We start from the raw sequence: 24,646 nt of genomic DNA on the forward strand, positions 1-24,646 counted from the left end.
ATAAATAAGAAGTTTCTTTATATGTTACCTCTAGGAGAAAGTTAGTATCTTAACCAGAGAGCCCCAAAGCCAGGCTCTCTACCATTCACACAAACTGTTTTTTGTTTGGTTCTGTGTTCTGTGGTTGGACAGCCACAATTTTTATTCATCTCTTTATTTGTCTATAGTCCAGCACTTTTTATCAGTTCATGGTTATAACTGTTTATAGGGAGGAGATTTATATTTCTACTATTCCTTAAAGTGTTTCACATCTATAATGGCCCTCATATTCTTTCCTGGTGATACTGTTCTGCCAGTACTTACAAATAAAATGATAGTCTGGGAATATTGAAACGCAAAGTTGAAACCCACAGGCTAGAAATGATGGACCTCCATTACTCCAATTGCCACTGTTCACTTCAAGACTGACCCAAGCATGGAGAAAGGCAAGACCTGTTTCCTGGATAAAGGTGTTAAGAGACCTCTCTACTCCTGTCTATTGTTGCTTTTCCAGAGATCTGATCAATCCCTATTGGAGAATAAAACACTGGCTAAGTGAGACAGGAAAGGAGTTGGTCTCTGTCTCAATGTTTCAGCATGCCATAGGAAGTATTTGTATGTTTCTTTATTTGTCTGTTTCATGGTATATTTCTGGCTAGATCTGCCTTACTTTTGTTTCAAAACCCACTCTTAGCCCCCTCTACCTTGCGTTAAGTGGTTAACAGTAAAGCTGGCAGTCAATAACAGAATAGTGGAACACTCAGTCTCTTGCCAAATCAAACTCTTTGGATTAATTTATCTCTATCAGTTAAGAAGAAAAGAGTAGGTGACAAATAGCCATCACTCCTTTCTCTAGGATGAGTATAAGGGACTAACTAGAGAAAATTTTATCGTTTGCCCAAGATTTCTCAAAATCAATGCCATATCTTATTATTGTCACTCATATAATCAACTATACTTTATCATATGTCACTCAAGATTGTGCTTTTTAGAATTATTTCCCAAACTGAGAATTGCTCTGTCATCAGTAATATAAAATGCGGTTATAACACCACTACAGGATTTGGAGGTGATTGACTTAGGTGTCCATCTTCTTGAAAGTCATTAATTGCTACCTCATTTGGGCATCAAATTCACATACTGCTTAAATTAAATCTTTGCACGTCTCTAGCCAGTGTTGCACAATGACTAATTAATTAAACCTCAGAACAGCCTTGGGGAATAGGCAGTTCTATTCCTCTCCCCTCAGATGGGAAATCTGAGATATAAAGAGGTTAAGTGGATTGTTTCAGGGCAAAAAGTCAGTCAATAGTAGACAGAACCAGAAAAGAGATTGGAGAATGCTGTGACCCAGATCTCTTCCCCAATGACAAAAGTAACTCCAAAGAGGCATCCCAGCACTTCCTAATACATTAATCCATATGCCTAGCCAAGCTTCTGTCTTTACCTTTTTAAAACTTGCTGTCTCTACAAGGTCTTTTGGTGGATATTTTCTATTCCTTTTGAAAGAAAAAATTAGCTAGACAGAGGAAGGGGTAAAGCAATAGAATGAATAGATGTTACTCACCAACTGGTTTTTCAAAAAGGGAATTTAAGTTAAAATAATGAAGAAGAGAGAAACTCCAGTTGATGAATTATTCTTTTCAATATTATATGCATATATAATCATACACATATTTGACTCAGAAGCTAGGTCTTTTCCATCCCTTCTGCACCACCCCATCCCAATCCCAACCACTCATCCTTCCACACAAAAGCTGGCCCATAACAACACTATCAGAAGGAAAACTAGAAGCCTACTAATAACTTTATAATGGTTTATACAAATGAAAATGCCTGGCATGCTATTAAACTTAGACTTCAAAAGGCAATGGAGTAAAATAAAATATTATTAACAGAAAATTGAAAAAAACAAAAAAGTTTTCTCAGGCACATGAGATTCGGACATGCATCTAAGTTTTCTTTTCCTTTTTAAAAAGTGAGGCAATCATCATCTTTAATGTTAAAGGGACTTTATGAGCTGTTGATTACTAAACAAAATTATTTGCTTTTTAGAGTTATTCTTAATTTATTTTTTAATTAGACCACATACATTAAAAACAGGGCAAACAGTTAAGACTCAGTGAGGATTTTCCGTGTTAAAGGTCTTAATGGTTTCACTCCATTAAAGCTGTAGCGGTCCTTTGCTTTTTGACTTGGACACTAACTAACAGTCCTGATTTATTTCCCATCTCTATAGATTTTAGGAATCTAACTTATTTCCATTTTCCACACAAGATGCAGCTCTTGTGGCTTAAGGTTTGAGACAAGAGTAGTTCATACTGGCTCAGGAAAGAACAGAATAAATAACTTCTCAAAGAAAGAAAAAAATTCTTCATTGAAAGACAAGAATTAACAGATAGAAGCCACACAGAAAATTCCAACACGGGGTATAACCGCTGCCCTCTTTTATTAACAAAGTGGTTATTTTCTGGAGCAAATTAGAAACTGCTGTTTTGCCTTTCATGAGCCTTTCCTTCTCCAACTCATTGTCTTAACCTCTTACACTTTTGTTGCATAAATACCAAATACACAGGGGTATCAGGCAACCAAAGTGTAAAAATAGTTTCTTTTTAAGTTTAGGTCAGCAACGAGAACACAATTAACCTCTGAGGAAATACTTTTGCCTATGGAAGTTTGAATCTAAAGGCAAAATGCATCTTTCTCATTCTTTGTTTAAAAACAAATGTTAGAAAACATCGCTCCCCATATAACATTTGTTTTAAGAAGTTTACGTTACAAGAATTGATCTAAGATTTTTTTCTGTTACCCATATACTACAGATGGTAAAGCCAAAACAGCCTCAAGATGTGAGTTTTAAAAGTGCTTTTGAAATTTCTTTAGAAAGCTTTGGTATAAGAGGTAATTTAAAACAAATTAACAAATAATGTCATGCAGTGGTTAAATTGCCATAATACATTTCTTTTTTAGAGGTTCCTGGAATTTCTTGTTTGTGGTTGTCATGCTGATAGCAAGTTAGATGTTAGTCCCTTTAACTGTATTTTAATGGCAATGTATTATAGCATGATTTATCAACATATGGCAGGTGGAAGCTGACACAAATTATAATGAAAATTAAAACAGTCATTTATGCAGCAGGCGATTATCATTTAAGGAACATTTATTTGCAGGCTTTAAAAATGAGGGTTTAGAATCAAATGATTTTAAAATGAAAGTTTTAACGACGGTTACCTTTTTCCTGCAGCCACTCTTCTACGGGCCGGTTATATTTGAAGGGGATTTTCTGTTTTACCATTTGGAAGCGTTCATTATCAGTGTTGCCTTAAAAGTTTAAAAAACAGCTTAAAGAACAATCTGAAAAGTCAATAAGTCAATAAAAAACATCCTAGGTTTTTGGTGTGTTTTTATGAAGTTTTTAGAGAGAGATATCAATTTATCTTTAGTAGAGGTGGAGTCGAAGTCATTCTGCCCTTGAATGATAGGTTTGAGGTCAGGTTGGACTTAGCTATGGGGTTCTCCATCACATTTTAAAATATGAGGTGGGGATCAGTAGGAGACTTGGTATTGCATGGAAATGATTTTGTCTTCACTATTCACCATCTCACTTCAACCACATCTTAATTGGGTCAATTGAGGCACAACACTCTCCTTGACGATGAGTAATTCACCTGGCAGACCAGTCTCATAAGGTGGTAGGTGACCCTGAGTGCCTCATTCATGCATGATCCACTTTCATGCTACCCTATCAGAAGCATGAGACCATGTTCTTCTTTATTCTCCTCTTGAGCATTTGCACTTGTTCTACATTCTGGCAGAGGGAAACCAACAAAGACAATTTAAGCTTCGATGCCCTGGCATCCCAATAGGTTTGATAGTTAGGATATTACAGATGATTCTTTGTATCTCTATCTCTTTGTCCACATTTGTTCCAGATTTTAAAAAATGAGAAAACTCAAAGTAAATATCTATAAATATCAACTCACATATATCACTGTAAGTATAGCGATGTAACATTTGCAGACATTCAAGTACCTAGACTTTATTACTATAAATAGATGCAGATGTTATAGTTCATTCTTGATCTTGCTCTGTTAGAGGTGCTTCCTGAAAAAGCACCCATCCAGTAAGCTTGTTAGGGATACTCCTTTCACGCATAAAATATCTTGTTTCAAACCTCAAACATAATGCTTTTAACTGCTTATCGTCCCCCTTCATCAGTATAACTATAGTTACCACCCCTGCATGATTTCTTTAATTAGGACAGACTTGGAGGAGAGTGGTGTTGTAAAGATATAATGGATATGCTTCAAAATCACAAAATAATAGAACCATGATTTGGGAACTGTTCACTGTGATCAAGCAGAAACTACTGAAATCTAATATACTATCAATACATTTGACTTACAGTCCCATATTGAAACTTAGGGAATCCCATTCCAAATCACCAACATTAAAAATGAAACCAAACTCTCATAAAGCTGGGTTGGAAACCATTTAAAAATAAGACTAAAGGTCAGGAAGGACATTGGGATTAAATATAGCAAGTGAATAAAAGCTTGCACTAAGCATCTCAGTCTTAGTGCCATCTCTATATAGGAATTATTATTGACACAGAAGATTCCATATGTGACTGAACTAGAACCTGTCTTCTGTGAGGGTCATTGATGGGAAAGGGGTAGTAATATTGCAAGAAGTTTCCAAGATTCCCCAGTGATTTATCCTTTGAACCAATTATTCTAGGAAACTGACCATTTATCTTCACTGTTCGGGAATAAAACAAAACAAAACCAATCAACCAACTAGCCATACAAAAACCCAATAAATTTCATGAAAGAGGCATCTACAGGGCCCTAACTGGATTGCAGAAAATATGTTAGCATAGCAAAGGAGAAAGTGCAATCAATGAAAAGAATAATTAACAATTTGGGATTGCAGAATATTGTTTAGTTTTTCTAAAAGCATAACATCTCACAGAACCAAAAGAAGGAGGGTGCAGAAAGGAGACCAAATAAAAAGGTAAGCCCAATAAGCCCAATGTGAAAGAAGTTGGTTTTACCTATTAATTTAGCTACTGGTTAAAGATCTTTATAATAATCTTTCTGGTAGGTAGGGTACTCAGAATTCTATGAATGTAAAATAAATTTCAGTCAATTCTCGCATAGAAAAGCAGTATGCACTTCTCTGAAAAGAACCTATACCTCTTAATACTACCCTAGAGGAGACAGGTATTAAAAGGAATGTCATTCACCTTCATAAGCTTTGACCCTTCTCACCTTTTCATCACAACAGGCTATGATAATGTGAAATGGCAGTGGGTTGTGCCAAATTCACCTTGAAAAATATATTCTATTGTTTTGGGTGGTCTGTAAATGTCATTGTTGGCTATAACATTAAATATAGCAATGACCTATTTCATTCCCTGTGAAATGGATTAGTGAAGTCAGTAACAATTATAAAGCTAAATACGCCTGGTAATATGCAAAGCAAGCATCAAAAGTACCTAAATTTCCAAATTTCCAGAAAGTTCCAAAATTCCAAAATTCTAAGTGAACAAAATTAAGGAACTATGAAGTACATTGATTTATTTCCACAAAGACACAGGGCTCTTGATCTTCCTAAACATCCTCCAAGTCTTTCCACTCCATTTGCAACATACAGGCCCACAGAAAATCATTTCGGCACATGGTACAGGTTAAAAAAAGAGGAAACTACTCTGCATGATCATGAAGTGATAACTTGGGAGGACCGCATAGCCATGACTCAACCTTAGACCCTTCAGAAAGTGAGAATGAGTCATTCTTCTCCACCTCAGCTTTAAAGACATTTAGAAAAAGTTTTTAGTTTTCCACACCAGATTGACGGTATCTGGCTCTGTTAAAAGTTGTGAAAGATGAAAGGTCATTTGGAAAACCACACTGGTTTAAATTGCCACATTAACACTGTTCTTAGTCTCTTTTCATATTCTTGTTGGTTTTTATTTTAATTTATCTCAAACATTAGTGAGAACGATTTTAGAAACATGTGCATGAGAATGAGTTCATTGGCCCCGAGCCTTATTTGCTAGACTGACTGAATAGCAAACAACCTTCTCAATATAAGAATTCATACAGAGACTGCTATGAAAGCTGAGCAAACCTTGGCAAATTCATATACATTCATGATAACCCCTCAATAACATTCAGTTGTACATTTCATATAATAACCATATGAAAATTTAAACAAAGAGTGAAATCAATCTTCAACAGAAAGGGATGCTATCCTCAAGAGAGAATGGTCTTGTGAATAGTAATGCCGTAAAAAAGAGGCATATGCATATTACCACTTAGACCCCCAAAACAGTAATGACTGCAGTTCTCAAGCACACAAGAAATCTATGAATTGCACAATGAGATCTTCAAATAGGCAGATTTTAAATTACTTATATGAATTTGACACTCACATGGAACTGAGTTTTGGAAAAAATATCAGTCATATTTTATTCTTAAAGTTGTGTGTATGTGTGTGTGTGTGTGTGTAATCCTATCCATTTTTGATTATGGATTGTCATTTTTATAAAATTGACATCCTGTGATCAGTTACATTTTTACTATTGGTTCAATTATTGAGTATTGCAGCTCCTGGAGACATATACAAGATGCACTGTTGAATTATAAGGTTATAAAGAGTAACATACTCTGAGATAAAATTATTAAGGCCTAACTGGTTCATACACATAGCTCCAACCTTTACGCAGAAATACCCATATCTCCTAATGGGGGGTAAATGCATTTTAGGAGAAGAGAATCAGAGAACAGAGGAAAGTATATATGACAAAGAAGGCAGGTGGATCTTTTAATAGTTCCCCAGAACACTAGTCCCTCTTTACAATGAGGATTTGAAATTTTTGATGGTTCTAATGGAGTAAAAATTCTTTCAATTGAAGAACTAGACGATCCAAAGGACTCCAGCATAGCATAGAAAATAACTTTTACAATATCATTTTTATGCTTTATTGGTTCAACTGTTCTTATTCATTAGAAGTTATACTTAAAGCTATAATCAGTACAGCATAGGAGTTATGACTATGGACTTTGGAGACAAACCTGGCTTTACCATTTACTAGCTGTGTGACCTTGGCAAGTGACTTAGCCTCAGTTTCCCCGTGCCAATTCATCATAGGACTTGATATAGGATAATAAGAATGAGGCCATAAACAAACCCTAAGATATAAGAAGGATTTAGTCTTTTTGGGGCCTCCCTGGTGGTGTAAGGGGTTAAGACGCAGCCTATGAAGCTATCTGTAGCCTCTGAAGCCACTCTAGCAGGTGTTCAATCCCCGGCTAGGGAGGAGACCCACATGGTGCAGCAGACCTCTTCTGACTTGCCTGCTACTCCCCTCAGCAGTGTATTTCAGTCAATCTGCCTGTTCTGTTCCCCACTCTGTCTCTGGTGAATCCTCTCATCCCCCAACACCTCTGGCCTGTACCCCAGTTCTTACATGAATAAACAAAATAAATCTTTAAAAAAAAAGAAACATTCAGTTTTTTCAAACAGTTATTATATATACGATACAAAGGTGACAAAGGAAACACACATCCCACAGTCTACTCATCAGGCCTTCATTCAAAAGATACCCATATCACAATTGGTCCCTGTAGGGTAAAGAAAATGTCAGGCTTTTCTGCCCTTCCGCCATCAGGATAGATGATGGATCCTTGTCCTGAATGCATGCCTGATGGCGGGCACCTGGAGTAGGGTGTGGGCATAGGTAGATGGGATTCAGCTGAGCGAAGACTGTGCTTTTTAAGGGCGGCGTCACGGGGGGACGCGAGCAGCAGCCAAGAAGCTGAAAGAGAAGCCGAGAAGCAGCAGAACCCAGATAGAGTGAAGACTTGCTGGGGGCTGAGAGGCCTGCCAGCCTCCCAGCCCCCCAGCCAGCACCCCTGCCTGCCATATGCCTGGTGAACCCCAAATAAAAAACCTGCAAAACTACTGAGGACTCTGACTCCTCCTTTACCCGGTCTGCATGGGATCAGAAAACCTGCACTGTGTCCTGTCCTGCCCCTTACAGTCCCATAAAGGTTTTCTTGCAATGATCAACTGACCATGGAAAACAAAACATCCTAAATATTCCCCAAGTCTCCTAGATGTTGCTTTTTATATTTCTGTATCTTCTAAAATATACCCCGCTAACCCCATTTTCCAAACAAAGTGGGTTTCTAAAACCACTGAAAGCAAAAGAGCAATTCAGGCATTGACAAATGTGATTTCTTGGTCCAGCCACAGGTAATGATGATATACTGCTGCAAACTTGAGGACAAGTGGCTTAAAGGTTCTGGCAATTTGCACCAGTCTGGCTGAAAATGCTTTCTTGCAGGTAGACTATTAATACCATCTGAAATTTTATCAACCACGTGGACATGCTAATAGGAATACAGAACAACAATCATCTGTGGAAAATTAATGCCAGAGGTATTTTTGCATTTTGTTTTGAGTCCTGGAATAAAGGAAGGGAAAATTTTCTTTATTGCTTTGCTGACACTAAAAAATGAGACTGTGGGTCTAATGAACAGTCAAAGAATGAGTACTACGTATTAGAGCCAGAGGCAAAAGAAAATCGATATGGGTACACTGGAGTAGTGGGGAATTTTGGAGGTTCTTAAAATGTCTCTCTCCCCAAAGATCACTTGGAGAGTTTCAAAGCAAATATAAGACACTAACAAAAAGAAACGGGGAAACTCCCTGGGCTCAGCTCTGGTCTCATTCCTGGCATTGACCCAGATGAACTTTCTTAGAGTCAGAATAGGAGGAGTTGCTGTGCTGTTCAAGGGTACCTAAACTGTTTAGCCACTTGTAAGTGATGGATGGGCCTCAACAAAGAACTAATATCTTGTATTTATAAAGTGCCTTTTGACCAAGGAGCTCAAAATGTAATTATAAGCATCATCTCGTTAGTCCTCACAAAACACCTTTGAGGCTGAAGAAAAAAGAACTGTTTGTATGTTGTGAGCCTTGGCCTTTTACTGTGCCAAGGTAAAGAAATGAATCTCCTGGAGTAGAAAACTGATCGGCTAGGGGAAGTTAATTAATAGACCTAGAGCAGAAGGGCATTATTAAGTAAGGTGTTTTTTTTTTTTTTTCCAGACTCACATAAGTGAATCCATGAGTCACCTTTCTGAAATGAGATGTTTATTCCTGTAAAGCAGCTTGGGTTACCCAGGCAGATGCTGACTTATGAGGTTCACTGCCTCAGGTCTTCTGGATTTGTTCAGAAATGGAAAATATACACGGACAGAAAAATATCATTTTCTTTCCTATATTAAAAACACTGTATCGATCCATCATACCCAGGCTACAGGAGCTGAGCTAGTTAAGCAAATGTGGTTCAAACAGGAGTGAAAAGAGCACTGGTTGGGAAGTCACACAGGCTACACATGAAACCCTGTTTCAGATATTTACCAGTTTTATGAGCTTGGACAACTTGATCTATATGAGCCTTAATTTCTTTATTGTTTCAAAAATAAATGAATAAAAGATGAAGATAGTGACACCTGTATTGCCAGGTTTCATACAAATTCAGTGGAATAATCCATGCAAGGACTTAGCTCATGGGGAGCCAGAAGAGGTTGAGAATGAAAAGATTCTATCATCAATGTTAATGCTCAAGGTCTTCCCTAACACAGACTAACGTGCCAAGATGGAAGATCTTCCCCCCAATAAGCAATGAAAGGGAATGTGTGTGTCTGTGTGTGTTTCAGGTGGGGAGATATTTAGCCAGAACCTTCTAGAACACTTTTGGTCTTGATCTATAGATCCTGATGTGGTTCTATAGATCCTCATCTATAGAGCCTGATAGGCCAGGGCATGGGGATGGGGTATCCTACCCATGTAACCCAGATGCTCTATGCCCACTTATCCAAGTGAGCATATCCTTATTCCTTGACCTTTGGCATGGCTGACTGAGATGAATTTGTGTGCAAACATGCTAACATTGGACTTCTCTTTCACATCCCCAATCTCACCCTGAGTGCCATTTCTATTGAAGTGCTTTTACACTACACACTAACTACCTGATGCAAGAATGAGAGCATATATTGTCAGTTCTTCTTCCTCTGCTTTTGAGGCCATTCTCAACTCTCTTCCTGAAACTCATTTCACATGGAGTTTCTTCTCACTTATCCTCATCTATCAATGATATTTTCAATCTCAGAAAGATTAATAAAATAAGGTCAGGTTGATTGCAAAATCTTTATTTGCTTTTATAGTTGAAGGGAGTATTTTCAAGTAGTTTCCAATAAAACTATTTTTAGTATTCTAAGTCTAGCTAATATATGAAGAGTCACTTTCAAAAATGGCATGCTATAAATTAACAAACATAAACTGACTATAAAATTTGCTTTTCTTCCTCAAATGTTGTCACTTTCTCCTTTCTATAATTATTCCAAAATATGCACTTAACCAAGACTAGTCAAGTTCAGGATTTGTATTTTGTCTGACTTCTATCTGGTAAAAGTATACACACACACACACACACACACCTCTGTGTGTCTTTAAACTGCATATATAAAATGAGGATTATAATAATAGCTGCAATATAGTGTTGGTATGAGAATTAAGTGCAAAAATATATTTAAAGTACTTACTATACTGTGTGGCCCACAATAAGTGCTCAATATATTATTTATTATTATGCTGTCATTGTTATAACAGTACCTAATTCCAAAGAGTTAAACGAAAATGAAGACTAATGACTAACTAACAAAAATCACTCACCACACCATCTTTAGTGTCAATCTTTTCAAATTTCCTTTTCAGTGTAAAGACTTAAGGTTTGGTCTTTGGACATTTGACATATGATTGCCTTAAGATTACTTCCACCCCCACCCCTGTGTATTTCTTATTATCATTTATTTCCTGCTTGTTGGCAAAAGTGACGGTGTTATTCTTCTCCATGATCCATGCATGTCCACCTTCTTGGGATCGCCAAACGTACAAAGTGTAGATGGGAGATTTGAAAGCCCAAATTCAGTGGTCAACAAATGGGGACATTTCATCCTCATGAAGAGGAAAGTCACATCAGTATCAGCATCTCTAATGCCATAAAACTTAAGCTCTATTAATCCTCTGTTTAGATCCAATGGGAATTCTGGTGTTGTAAATATAGGTTTTCTAGCTCAATCTTGACTCTCATGCTTACAAGTGAATCTATTATTCCTAAGAGATCCAAAGGGATCCAAAAATACTATGTACTACTCACCCTTGACCTGGTTAATACACTAATTTACAATAGGTCCAAAGAAGCACATGACAGTGTAGTCACTTCGGACTAGTTTCCAACTAAAGCCCAAAACAGTTTCCAATTAAATAGCTTCCCCAAAAGTTGGGCCCTCTTGCATTCACGCAATACATTTTTTTTAAATAATTTCCAAGAAGGACTTTAATTACTTCCCATTAAATTTATTCTATTTGTTTTTAACAGCATTTTGACCTGATAAGAAAATGCTTAACTTGAGGTCTTTTTGTTTGTTGTAGGAAATGCCTTTCTTCACTTCTTAACATATGCATATTTGATAAGCATATATTTTGTGCACTCATTTCAGATCCTGAAAAATTTACAGAATAGGAGGATTATGTAGTAGATTTAAAATGTCTACAAAATCGTGGAAACTCTATGAAAGACGTGGAGCTTGATTCCCCGTCACTCTCAAGGAAATTTTTTGTGTGTTTTATGATTAAAAAGCAGTTTCTGGGAATAGAGTTAATTATAACTTATAGTTTATATTTTGAGGGAAGGATCCTACAATTTTAAAGTTTAGGGGATCTCAAAGATCATCTAAGAAATTTATTTCCCCTATTTTAACATTTCTCAAATTTTCACATAGATCTTCACTAGAAATATGACTTCTGATGTAGGAAAGATCAGTGAGTTGTAGAGCTTTAAACTATCTCCCCCCACAAAAGTATTAAGTAAAGAATTATTTATACTTCTGTTTGTTATGTAGCATGGCATTTGTAAGGCTTTTCAAAAAATAAACCATTTGGTAGCCACACATCATTTAGTATAAGACTCAAAGGTCAAGTATACACTACTGCAATGGGGTAGAAGAATTAAAATTTTCCCAGTGAAAAAAATAACCCTAGGGAATGCAGTAGTGGTAGTCTGTCTTGAATTCATACAATGCCTCATTAACTCTACTTGGCAAATTAATTCAAATTGATTTGTTTGTGAGAATTGCATCCTGGCCTCAAATCTGGCTATAAACAAAAGATAATGATAAACAACAGTGCACTGAGCTCAGAGAAAATGTCTAGAAAAAAAGTATAGATCAGCATGGGGGCTGATCTTTTATGTTATAAAACATAACTACCTTTGTTAAAAAACATAACATACCTTTGTTAAGGTATGTTAACTACCTTATAACATAACTACCTTTGTAAAAAAAAAAAAAAGGAGACTATATATCCTATACAACTAAAATAACACTGATACATTATAAATACCCAACACAAGACAGAAAAAGTATTTGAAAGCATCAAGAGGGAATATAAAATAGTTTTAAAAATTAAATGATAAACATTAATGTATTAGTAAGTAATTAACTCAATTTGAGTCAAAACAAAGAGATTACCAAAAAATGTCCATGTGATATGGCAGGAAGACTCAAGATTACTTTAAAAATTTCATGTCCTAGCGCCTCTCCGGTGGCCCAGTGGTTGAGTGCTGGGCTGCGAAGCTGCCTGCAGCCTGTGCAGCACCAGTTCGATCCCCGGCTGCTGGCAAGGGTCCCACATGGCGCGCAGACCTCTCCTGCCACTCCCGCTGCTCCCCTCAGCAGTGTACTTCGGTCCTTCTTCCCGTTCTGCTCCCCACTCTGGCTCTGGTAAATTCTCTCACCCTCCTGCGCTTCTGACTGTACCCAGTGCTTGTATAAGTAAATAAATAAATCTTAATAAAATAAAATAAAATAAATCATGTCCTAAAGAAGATAAAAGGGATAATTCTTCAGGGAAAATCACGAGTCTCTCAGCTTTGGTTTGAGACTGGAATTTAGGGTTAAGAGGGAGAAAATTTAAAGAGCAATTTCATTTAATTATGGCAGCTAGAGGCTTTAGCTCTTAGCGAGTGTGTTAAATTGCAAAATAACTACATCCAGGTCTCTTGGCTATGGGGTTTTGCCTCTCCTTGAATCGCAGGGTGAGTTTATTTTCCTATCCCTTGATTCTGGACGGTCTCTGAGCTTTATTAGCCAATATGATGTAAGCAGAGGTTTGAACAGCCCTTATACACCTTCTCTGGCTGCTGCAGTTCAAAACTGCCATATAAAGAAGCCAGTGTAACATCCTGCAAGATGAGAAACTGCAAAAAAGAAAATCCAGGTATCGAAGAGTACTTGGACACTGTCTTAACTAGTTCAGCTGAGATTCAGCCCTGAGTGGGGCCATGAAGTTTACCCAACTCCATCAGAACCAGCCTGGGGTAGGAAAACACCTACATATTACACAGAAACTCTAGCCAATCAATAGGCTTTTGGAGAAGGTATGGAGCAAGCACTCAATGATGCAGCAGGAAGCTGGGAAATCCAGAAAGGATTGAAAGCTGAGACTGGAAGAATGAAGCATGTGCTCCTCTGAGGGTTTCCATCAGGACCCAACAGAAGGTGGGGGGATGGGCGCTCAGCCATTTTCTGTGGAGTCAAAGGTGCTTGTGCAATAATAACCTATAGGTCCAAGAATGGAGAAAGGGAGATGCAGCCTGTTACCTATCCTTAGTCTTCCTCAACCTAAAGAGAGAGAATAATAAAAATGAATGGAAGGAATTCAATGGACAGCTTCTGAGAGGAGCGGAAAAAGTCAAAGCTCAGGAAACTGGGACAGGGCAGGATCTGATGCTTCTCTGATCCCAGTTCTAGACTTAAATTAGTGGGATGGAGGAAGAATACTAGGGGCTGGGGCTTCCCCTGGTGGCCCAGGCGGTTGAGCGCTGTGCTGTGAAGCTGTGAAGCTTTCCACAGCTTCTGCAGTGCTGGTTAGATCCTGGCAGGCTGGCAAGGATCCCACATGGCAGGGAAGACCTCTCCTGTCTCGCCCGCTGCTCCCTTCAGCAGTGTATTTCAGTCAGTCTGCCTGTTCTGTTCCCTGCTCTGTCTGGTGAATCCTCTCACCCTCCCTCACATCTGGTCTGTACCCGGTTCTTGTATAAATAAATAAATAAATAAATAAATAAATAAATAAATAAATCTTTAAAAAAAAAAAAAGGATACTAGGGACTGTCTCTATGTATAGGTGACAAGGTGTAGAACCAGTAAAGAGTTGAGCCAATACTTACCTGACCTCTTCCATGACTGCTCAAATTAAGGGTCACAGAAGGTTGATAGGAAGAGCAGACTGGACTTACTGATAAGATGGTTTGGCACAGAACCCCATCTCATTATTAGATTTCCTACTCCTTACATGATTCCAAGGGGAGCCCACAGCAAATTGCCTTCTCTTTTCCTGAGCAAACACTGCCTTCCCAACCTCAAGCCCAACCTTCTAAAACCAATTTGTCCTTGCAGGTATGCATAATCATTGGTCCTGAGTATCCTTACTAGACTTAGAATAGAAAGATATTCCCCACCACACACCCCACTCATACAAAATAATAAAAACAAAGCCAAAGCAAAAATATTAAATACCAACCCCCCCTCTCAAAAAACAAAAATCCCTACCTTGCAACCTTGGCTTAAAAATCAGATATTGCCTTTTCAACTCCTTTTAAAATTTATGGATTAGTAAAAGGCAACCTTTATAAACTCACTGAGAAGAGTTTGAAGTAATTTTCCTAGGACTTAATAGCTGGTATCAAAATCATATTAGCATGTGAATGGTAGTTTGAATCTAGAGAACAGCAGCCAAAAATGATAAAAATTTTCTAGTGAGGAAGAGTTGTTAAATGTCTAAATTGTTGTTAAATTGCTAAATGATGTAGCCAACAATTCAAATAACACATAATAATTAGAATGATTAGAATTAGATCATGATTTATCCCATGATTCAAATATGCATTCACACTGTAAGTGGGATACCAGAATAAATTTTTAATTAGAACATTTTTTTTACACTTTGAATAAAGTGGACAATGATTTTGTAAAATTATCCACATATTTTAAATATTTACCTGGTACTTAGACTCCACTCTCCTGCACCGAATGTCAGTTTTTTCAGGCATGATTTTGTTTTTTGATTTTTATACCATTCTACTTCCATAATCCTGTCCTCATTGCACAATGACATTGGACAGTAACACAACTGAAATGCTCAAGAATCTTCATGAAATTGATGATTATTGTCCCTACAGAGGCCAGAGTCCTGACTCCAACAAGTTATTAAATTATTAGCATCAAAGGTTAAGATAATTACTAAGATTGGTATAATCTCTGAAAACCTACAAATTTGAGACATAGATATTAATGGTTTTTCTTCCTTTAGCCATTCAATATGACATCAAATACATACTGTTAAATCTTGACTCTTTGATGAATAAGGCTAAATATCTGTATGATATTTTGAATCTAAGTAAAATAATTTGTGCTGTGACAAATGCAGTATTTCATATATGTAACTATTGATATGTGTGTATCCTATACAGAAAAGGATTTTAGAAATATCTTAAAGAAAAGAATGCTTTTGCACATCCTCCATAGAAACTTGTGCCTTGCAATATGATACATCTCCTAGATATCTGCAAGAAATATATATCCCGGATTAAAAGAAATGACTCAGAATAATTTCAAATGACATCCCTAATAATAATGGAGTTGAATAATTTTTTTTTATAAAAGCCAAAGAGGAGAAATCAGAGAAATTTCCACTCTTGGTGAAAGAAAGGCAAACTATCATCTGTAACACATCAAATTACACTAGTCAAATTAGAGTAGTCCACATGGTATAGAAATTTCTGAACCAACCAGGGAAATGGACCAGATGACCTAGTACTTTCACATTCTAATTGCTAGTTTTCTTTGAATTTTACTCTTTCAGAAACCTGCTTTTATCTTTGCAATAATGATTCAAGAGATTAAAAGAAGATTTTGAGTGACTCGATTTGTCTGCTCAAGTTCATGCAGCACCTATTGATGTACCAATGCTGTCTTGTCAAAAAGCACTTAGAACATTACTAAGTATAAGGTATAATTAGGACAAGAGAGGAGACAGGTAAGAAAAGAGCATGCAGTTTTCTTGGTTTTATTTTTTCATGTCTGATTATCAGGGATGGTGGCTTATTTAAAAATTACATTGGAATCCTTATAAGTGTTTAGACTTCTGAACAGGGATTGGAATTTTTCATCTAGTCAAAACAAGGACTGTTCAAAGATTTAACAAATTTGCTCTTTCCAATATTTACATCTGAGTGTGATCCAGATAAGAGAATGTAGACAGAGGCTCTCTTGCAGACTTGTAGAGTGACTTGTAGAGAAACATTTAGATTTCCTCCTTATCCTGCTGGATTTAAACATATCCTGATGAAACAATAGTGTAATCCCTATTATTCAGTTCCTAGCACAGAGATTTTATAGAAATGGTTGTTTAACATACTTCTAGAGAATTTGAAAGGTTTCTGTTAACAAAGGAATGCAGATACTGGGGTTGATTCTGACCCTAAAGGTTGGCTGTGTCAATCAGGATCTGAGCTGGCACTACACTTCGAAAAGACAGTGAGATATGAAGGCACACAAATGTTGCTCAAACTTTGAGCCCATTAGTCAACAGTTTGTTCTCAGTAGCTGCATTGGAAGAAGTGACACAAATCAAGAAATCAGAACCAGAAGAAAGAGGCAGAAAATACGTTAACATTGAAAGTTCTATTTCACTAGAAAAATTAAAGCAACTCATCTGACAGAATGTACAGCTATATAATTATGCAGCCACAAAATGGGCTGGATTCTCTGGTTGAAAAGTTCACTTATGTTCTGGCCTGTGATTTGGTTGATGACATCTGTAACTACTACTGCTTTTCAACCAGACCTCTAGGAAGCTAAGCTGGGAGCAGGGACTGCAGATGAATTTGGTTCTAGAGAAGTGTCCTAAAGGTCAGGGATCAAGGTTGGTCAGAACTCTTGAGTCAATGTGTTGGCATAGCACCTTGAACAGTTCAGTTGACTTATTTCAAGAGCAGATCTATTAAGAGCATTTCAAAATTCCCTTTATGGACCTACTTGGAGCTCAAAATTCTCTGAGGTCATAGCAGGGAAAAGTCACAAAATGAAGCAGAACTATTAGATTTCACTTGGTTTATCTCCTGGAGGAGATCTCAATTGCTCCCTGAGAACAATCTATTCCTTTCCATGTACTTCTTGCAGTTTTACCTCTCCTGGAGGCCCAGCTCCTACTTCACCACACAGAAAATTCAGTGAAAAACATTCAACTATTCATTTTGAAAGTCTAAAAGCATTTTGGTTCTATTTCGATTTGTACTTCACTTATATAAATTCCGATTATATTTGAAATGGTCAGCTTCTCACAGGCATTTTATACAGGTTTTTAAAATGGAGTAACAACTATTTCTAAACCTTGGCTATTTGAGACAATATTAGATTTACTTTTATATTTAGTTGTTTTTTTTTTAACTTTAGTGGATACCTAAATGCTCTCCTTCTCTTGTATGTTTTTCTAAATAAACTGGGATACACAGCCCTTGAGATCTACAGAGAATCATCTCACCCAAGTACAATATTTTAATAAAATCAGATTTAATTGGTTCAACAATGGCCAATTTGCCAGTAAAATTTTATTTTTTTAACATTTATTTATTTATGCCTATAAGAACTGGGGTAAAGGCCAAAGGTGTGGGTGGTGAGAGGATTCACCAGAGACAGAGTGAGGAACAGAACAAGCAGACTGACTGAAATGCACTGCTGAGGGAGGCAGCGGGTGAGACAGGAGAGGTCTGCTGTGCCATGTGGGTAGCTCCCTGCCCAAGTGAGCATCAAACTCATGCTACAGAGGCTGTGGACAGCGTCACAGTGCTGTGTTTAACCCCTTGCACCACCAGGGAGGTTGGCCCCATACAATTTTAAAAGTTATTCATAAAATTATTTATACTTTCTTATTGCCTCTGAAATAAAGTCATGTAGACTTAATAATTGTAAAGGATCTCTTTCCCTTCATGTATATTATTATGAGCATGTAGACAATGTAATCAAAAGAACTCTCCAAAAATCTCAATAGAGTTGTGAAGGTTAGCATTCATTGAGCACTTACTATATGCCCCTTTGATTCACATATATACACAGAAAGAAATAGGAGGGTTAACACAATTGTTACTACTTGCTTGAGTTTAAGTAAACAAGATCTAGTATTTTATGCTTCTTATTTTTTTGACTGATAATTTATGATGGCCAATAATGAGGTTAATAAAATATAAAGGGACCCCTTTATTTTAAACCTGTACATGCTTATGCATATAAGTACACCTGTACAATGCCAACCTGGTTCTTGTTCAATTCATATTATATAGAGAAGAACAGAATCAATAATCTCTGAAGCTCAACAGCAGGAGGTAGCTTGTATCACATCTAAGGAGAGTAGATGAATGGCTGGAAGTGGAACAGAAGCTCAACCAGGAAGCTCTCATCAGCAGGTTGGGGAAAGTCAATGCCAAGAAGATGAGGTGAATGCTTTTGGAACTTAAAAGATGAAATAAGTTAAAAGGAGAAAGACAAATACTGGATGATTTCACTCATGGAATACAGAGAAGTAAAACAAAAGAACAGGCAAAAACCAACTACACAAACCCAAAAAATCTGACTGTAGAATCAAGGCTACCAGATGAGGAGGGTATGTATATGGGGAGCAAAGTGTGTGTGTGTGGGGGGGAGTAGGGCCATGGGCTGTGATGGAGGACAATGGCCCTTGGTGGTAAGTCTGGTGTGTTGGTACACATTTAGAGAGGGGTGATCCTATAACTCTGAGCCACATATGTTGTTGTATACCAACGTTACTGTAATAAAAAAATAATAGAATTTAAAAATAAAATTTGGCGATGGAAGGGGATAGGTTAATGCTAAAGAGCCAGTGGGCACCATCGGGAAGAAAGGCTATGGAGGAGTCAAGCCAGTTGTTCATAAAAATTCCTGAATGCAAAAGAAAAATATGCAACTTCCCTCAGGAAAGAGGGAGAAAAGTATATGTGGCTCAACACAACTTATAGTTACTAAGTGATGATAACAGAGCTAAAGAAATAATAATGCTTTCTGATTGCAATTTTCAAATCTTGTTTTAAACAATGTATGGAATAACATAAATAAAGAGAATTTAATCTGTCTTTAGTGTTCAGTTAGGAAAGCAGTGTATGCCCAGGTGTTGTATGTTTGTGTAATACAGGGAAGTGGACCCCTGGTCCTGCATATGTTTCTATATTCTGAATTAAGCTTTCCTATGGGTGGATGCTACTCTACAAAGCAGCTCTATTCCTGTACTCTCTGGGGATTTAACTCATCCACTTAGAGATCGTCTTGTTCTAAGCAGAAATCAGACAATCCACAAATAAAGCTAATAGATTAATAACAACAGAGTGATAGGTTTCAAAATATATATGACCTAAGTTAGTGGGTCTCTCCCCTGCCCCGCCCCCATACAACCAAGGGGCACATCTGGCTCATCACCAGATTGCATTTGTGTGATCAAGTAAAATTAGAACATAATCACGTCGATCTGCTTATGTACTGCCATGGTTGTTTCAGCAGTTTGACAGCAGGGTTAAACCACTATGGCAAAGACCTTGTGGCTTGCAAAGCTGGCGGCATTAATTATTTGTCCTTTTAGAGAAGAAGTTTCTCTAAATAAAAGCATCAGGGTATCCACGCCTACATTCATATTCAGGTTGGTCCTGTCACCTGCTAGTTGTTTGATACTGGAGAATATATTTATCCCTCTGAAACTCGGTTTTCTCACCTCTAAAATGGGAATAATAATGAACCCTTTCCAGGACACTGTGAAGAGGATTCAATGTGATCATCTTGACCTTGGAACTGAATAAGTACTGTATCAGTATTACTTATTTTTAATTAATGTTATTCCCCTAAAATTGTTTTTGCAAGGAGAAGCTGTAATATAGCCATCCTCTTCCCTCTCCAGGATGCACAGCTGTGAGACAATTGTAGGCATTTAGAATGAAGATTTCACCATTGAACTCAGAGAAAACCACATTTCTATAATGTGATTAAAATGAGAACAAATCCAGTTTAATTAAACATGAGGCTGGCAATTGTGAATCAGGCAGGAGCATATTTCTAGTAAATGTTTAATATTGTGATTACAGAGTGTACTGCATGCATTGGGATGTGGGAAACAATAGTAAATTTACATGTGAATTTATATCTGCCAACCAAATGCATTTGAGTTTTGTATACAATACAGACTCCTGGGAAACAGAAGTGGGGTAACAGGGGACAAACAAATATGTGTGGAAAACCAGTGTTGACACTTTCTGACTCTGTGATACAACCAGTGTGTTTAACTTATCTGATCCTTGGTTTATTCATTTGTAGAAGATGGAGATGAATAACTACTTCTCTCCCCAACCACTGGGAACATTAACTATGTTAGATAATGAATGAACAATGCCTGCCAATTAGCGCCCTCAGTGGGAAAGGCATAGGTTGTCATATCACAGTTTAGGCCTGGGTCTATACAGGTAGGAAAGCTGAGTTTATTCACATTGTCCTAGAGAATCAAGGCGACATCCCAAATTACATTTTACACCCACTTCTCTCTGTTCCTCAGGCTCCATGACTGAATGGAGGCCTCCCCTGAACAAGAGCATGAGATCCTTGAGGGCAGGTATTGTGCTTTATTTCCCACTATAATCCTATCACCTAGCATGGATTCACAGGTAAAGCAGATGTTGAATAAATATGTGTTGGCTGGTGAACAAGCATATGCCTAAGATCACTCCATTAAACCCACTCCACTAAGGAAGGTGGGGGATTAACAATAGCTTTTTTTGTACATAAAAGGCAATGCCATTTATTAAATAGACTTTAAAACTGTTTGCATGGTTTTAAAGTATGAAATACATTTTTTTTTTCTGGCCGATTTTTCACTCATTTCCATCACTTGCTTTGATATAACCTTAAGCATTTGGTTTGAGCTGTCATTTTCCTCTTAAGTGTTCTTAAGTGTTCTTATGCAATTCTACATATTAAACATTGGCTTTTGACAACCCCCTCCATCCAAGCCAACACACAGAATCAGGGACTGACTGTGGGCTCATAAAGGTAACAGGTGAAAAAGTTCCAAGTGAAAAGAATTGCATCTCATGGAGCAAACTGTAAATATCACTGGGAGCAAATCCAATCCACTTTAACTTTATGACTGAAGATTAAAAGTGCTTCTTTGTCCTTGACTCATTTTCTCCTTCCTTCTCTGACCCACCTCCCCCTTCTTCAGTCTGCTGAGGTATTGACAGGGATTTTAGAGGAGTGGAAGATTTTTATCTCTTTGAGATGAGCTGCAATATGATTATAATCGATTGAGTGATTTACAGTTTAGAGCGCCTTTCATTACCCTCTGTGCTTTATAGAATTATAAATGACATATTGTATGTGGATATATATTATTATTATTAGATATTTATGTGCCACCTTTCTCTAAGAAGCTAAATGTTCTCTAAATGTTCTTTTTTAGACTTTAAATAACTAGAAGGTCCCTGCAACTTTGTGTAAAACTTAAATTGGAGAGAGTGAAAGCTGAAAACTTTTAACATCAATAAATCTGTGCTCCTGTATGGGTGTTAGGGCAATGGATGCTCATGAAATTCTGGGCAGAAAGAAAATAGTACAGGGTGATTGCATTTTAGAGCAGGCTAATAATTCTAGATTGTGATAATTAACGACAAATTCTGGCAGCCATAATTTCTATTTTCTATCTCATGGAGCTTCTCCATGAGGGTGGGGAGATGGGGGGAAAGGATAAAAAAAAAACAACTTATAATTCACTTAGCTTAGTTTTGAAATTATGTAATATTTGATAATTATTTTAATTTAGAAAAATTTGAGTTATTACAGATGCCTCACACAGAGCGAAATGCTTTTAATTTGTCCATATCTCTAAAATGGATATAACTTTAAAATCATAAAATATGACTGCTGTATTTTTAATCTTGAAAGTACTCTTCCATAGATTTGGTTTAATATAAATAAACTCACAATCCATAGCAATTAAGAAATTCTTTTCCTTACACCCTTAGCTAAATTATGTCTAGAAGTGACCCTCAAATTTCATATTATTTATTTCACTAAGTCCCTAGTCTATAATATGTATAATACTTAACATGGTTAAAAAATAATTATGTGATTTTCAATTGGTAAAAGTCCACTTCCCCTTTTAAGCCCCAAGGTTATCTACTAAAATGAGAAAAAACTAAATAAAGCAGGGCCCAGGACTAAGTTTTATATCTTATGAAGTCTGTACAAAAGTAACTAGCAAAATTATTGTTTTGCTCAACAATGCTTTTGACCCAAAGCACTGCCCTGTTCACAAAAATTCTGTGTAAAAAATGTCTTCAGTTAACTTGAATCGTGACCATATTTTCCAATGTAACTATTTATCATGATAACAAGTTTCTTTGTATGTTATTTATTTTAAAAAGAACCTTGATTTGTGAGTGGCTTAATACCTCAGACAAGTGCTATGTGTCCATGGGTTTCCTCTTTCCTCTCTACCATATGTTCTTCCCTGCCATTGGATGATGACATGTATATATGGATGGAAATATGCATAAATATATAATCACACATTCTTGTGCTTTTTTTTTTGTCTTCTGGGAGGTTATATTTAATTTTAACCTTACCCAGAAGTCTATCTTTTGCTTTGAAATGCTTATCAGCTTATAAGAGACATTTACAGGGAGAGAAAGGCACTAGGTTTGATAGCAGTAATTGTATTTAACTTGTAAGATACAGGTTATTTATCTTGTGTTTGGAAATTCACAGAGAGAAAGGCAGTTTGCCTGATAAAACAAAAATTAAAGGAAAAAACATACTAAGAACCCCCACCCCCACCCCCACTGCCATCCACCCAGAAAGACCATTAAACAGCAAAGGAAACTTTCATCTAATGGAGGGCTTCCTGTCTGCTCAGATGCATGCTAGAAGGTAAAATGCAATCGGGAAAGGAAGAAGGCTGCCCGAGTCCCAAAGGTCTGGCCACCGATGCAGATGAAGGCAGCTATCACCAGTGTCCAGGGACCTGCTGTCTTCTAGGCAGGAAGCAAAACTTTAGCACAAGAGAAAAATTATAAAAGGTGAGGGGGGCTCTCAGCACTCTGAAGCTATCAGCAGCCACTGCAGCACTAGTTCAGTCCCTGTCCAGGGAGCTGACACATGTGCCACAGCAGAACTCTCCTGTCTCGCCCCCTGCTCCCCTCAGCAGTGTATTTCAGTAGCTCCACCTGTCTACTCCCCACTCTGTCTCTGGTGAATCCCCTCACCCCCACACCTCGGGGGCACACCCTAGTTCTCATATGCATAAATAAATAAATGTTTTTTAAAAAAGAAAAATTATAAATTAGCAAGATTTAGGCTAAAATCATAATTTCCAAGGCATGCAAGTACTCCAGGGTGTCCAAGGGAATCTATGGAAGGGCAGAGGGTGACTAGATACTGGGGTGTCCCACTCAGGTGGTCTTGGGTTGCTCTATCACATTTGATTTACCCTATGAGCCAGGAAAGGCCCCAAGATCTCTGGACTGCTCTTAATCTTTGAAATGGAAATAAAACATTGAGCTCAAGGGGGCATACCAAGGCTAACTAAGCTGTTGTACTTCAAGTGGGGAGTATGTAAAAATCGCTCCCCCAAGAGGAGCCATCATGACCTGGATGAGTTTTAGAAGTGGTGGCATCTACCATTTTCTCCATCTCCGGAACAACCACTCCATAAATTAGGTGGAGTTATTATTACAGTGATTGTGTAGTGTTAAATACACTAGATGAGTTCAGAACGTATCTGAAGGTAAATGTCTATTGTTTTATTAGTGATGTCAATGAAGAATTACATTCTATAAAACAGATAACAGGAAATAACAGATATTTTAGTCCTTTACTGGCCAACACCAGTTATCAGCCACAGATGCTGGCCTGAGGAGTGTAAGAAAAAACTAGTTCTGAATCTCTCAGGTCATAATGTACAATGAAAATAAACCTTCAGGACTTTGGTTAACCAGTCACATTGAAAGTGTGATGTGCCCAGTGGCTACCAAACTGGCAAGTCACTCTGGAAACAGAAAAAGGGATATATTCTTTTAGCCTTCTAACTACCAGTGATTCTCAAAACTAACTGCCCGTAGAATTGCCTTTGGAGCTTTTCAGAAATAACTAATGCTTGCACCAGTGCTTGTCACAAATCACCAGTGCATACAAATCACTGTGGGATCTTGTTAAAAATGCAGGTCTGAGTGAGGCCCAAGACTCTGCATCTTTAACAAGCTCCCAGGTGATGCTGGGACCACACCCCAGACTGATTTAAATTAGATCACCTGGAACTGGGACCTGCCCACCAAAGGTTATTAAATGGTCTCAGAAAAATCTCATTTTCAGCCAAGTTAAAAAACACCATTTCATAATATATATATATATATATATATATATATGTATATATATATATAAAAGATTTTTTAAACATTTTTTCACCAAAAACTAACCCCATCAAG

At 37.3% G+C, this 24,646-nt stretch overlaps 1 protein-coding gene across 18 annotated transcripts in view; it reads right to left on the reverse strand.

Annotated features, from left to right (window-relative positions):
- Window positions 1-24,646, reverse strand: part of NRXN3 (neurexin 3) — a gene marked incomplete at both ends in the record, with an annotated part of 1,501,492 nt that overhangs the window by 149,309 nt on the left and 1,327,537 nt on the right. For 8 of the 18 annotated variants that reach the window (XM_084241403.1, XM_084241402.1, XM_084241406.1 and 5 more), the window contains one exon: window positions 3,211-3,300. The exons of the other annotated variants lie outside the window; for them this stretch is intronic. In XM_084241403.1, the coding sequence (XP_084097529.1) occupies window positions 3,211-3,300 (90 nt within the window). The remainder of the gene's footprint in view (window positions 1-3,210; window positions 3,301-24,646) is intronic. 18 annotated transcript variants of the gene reach the window in all.

This window comes from Talpa europaea (assembly GCF_964194135.1).
Source record: "Talpa europaea genome assembly, chromosome: 8".
NCBI classification, from domain to species: domain Eukaryota; kingdom Metazoa; phylum Chordata; class Mammalia; order Eulipotyphla; family Talpidae; genus Talpa; species Talpa europaea.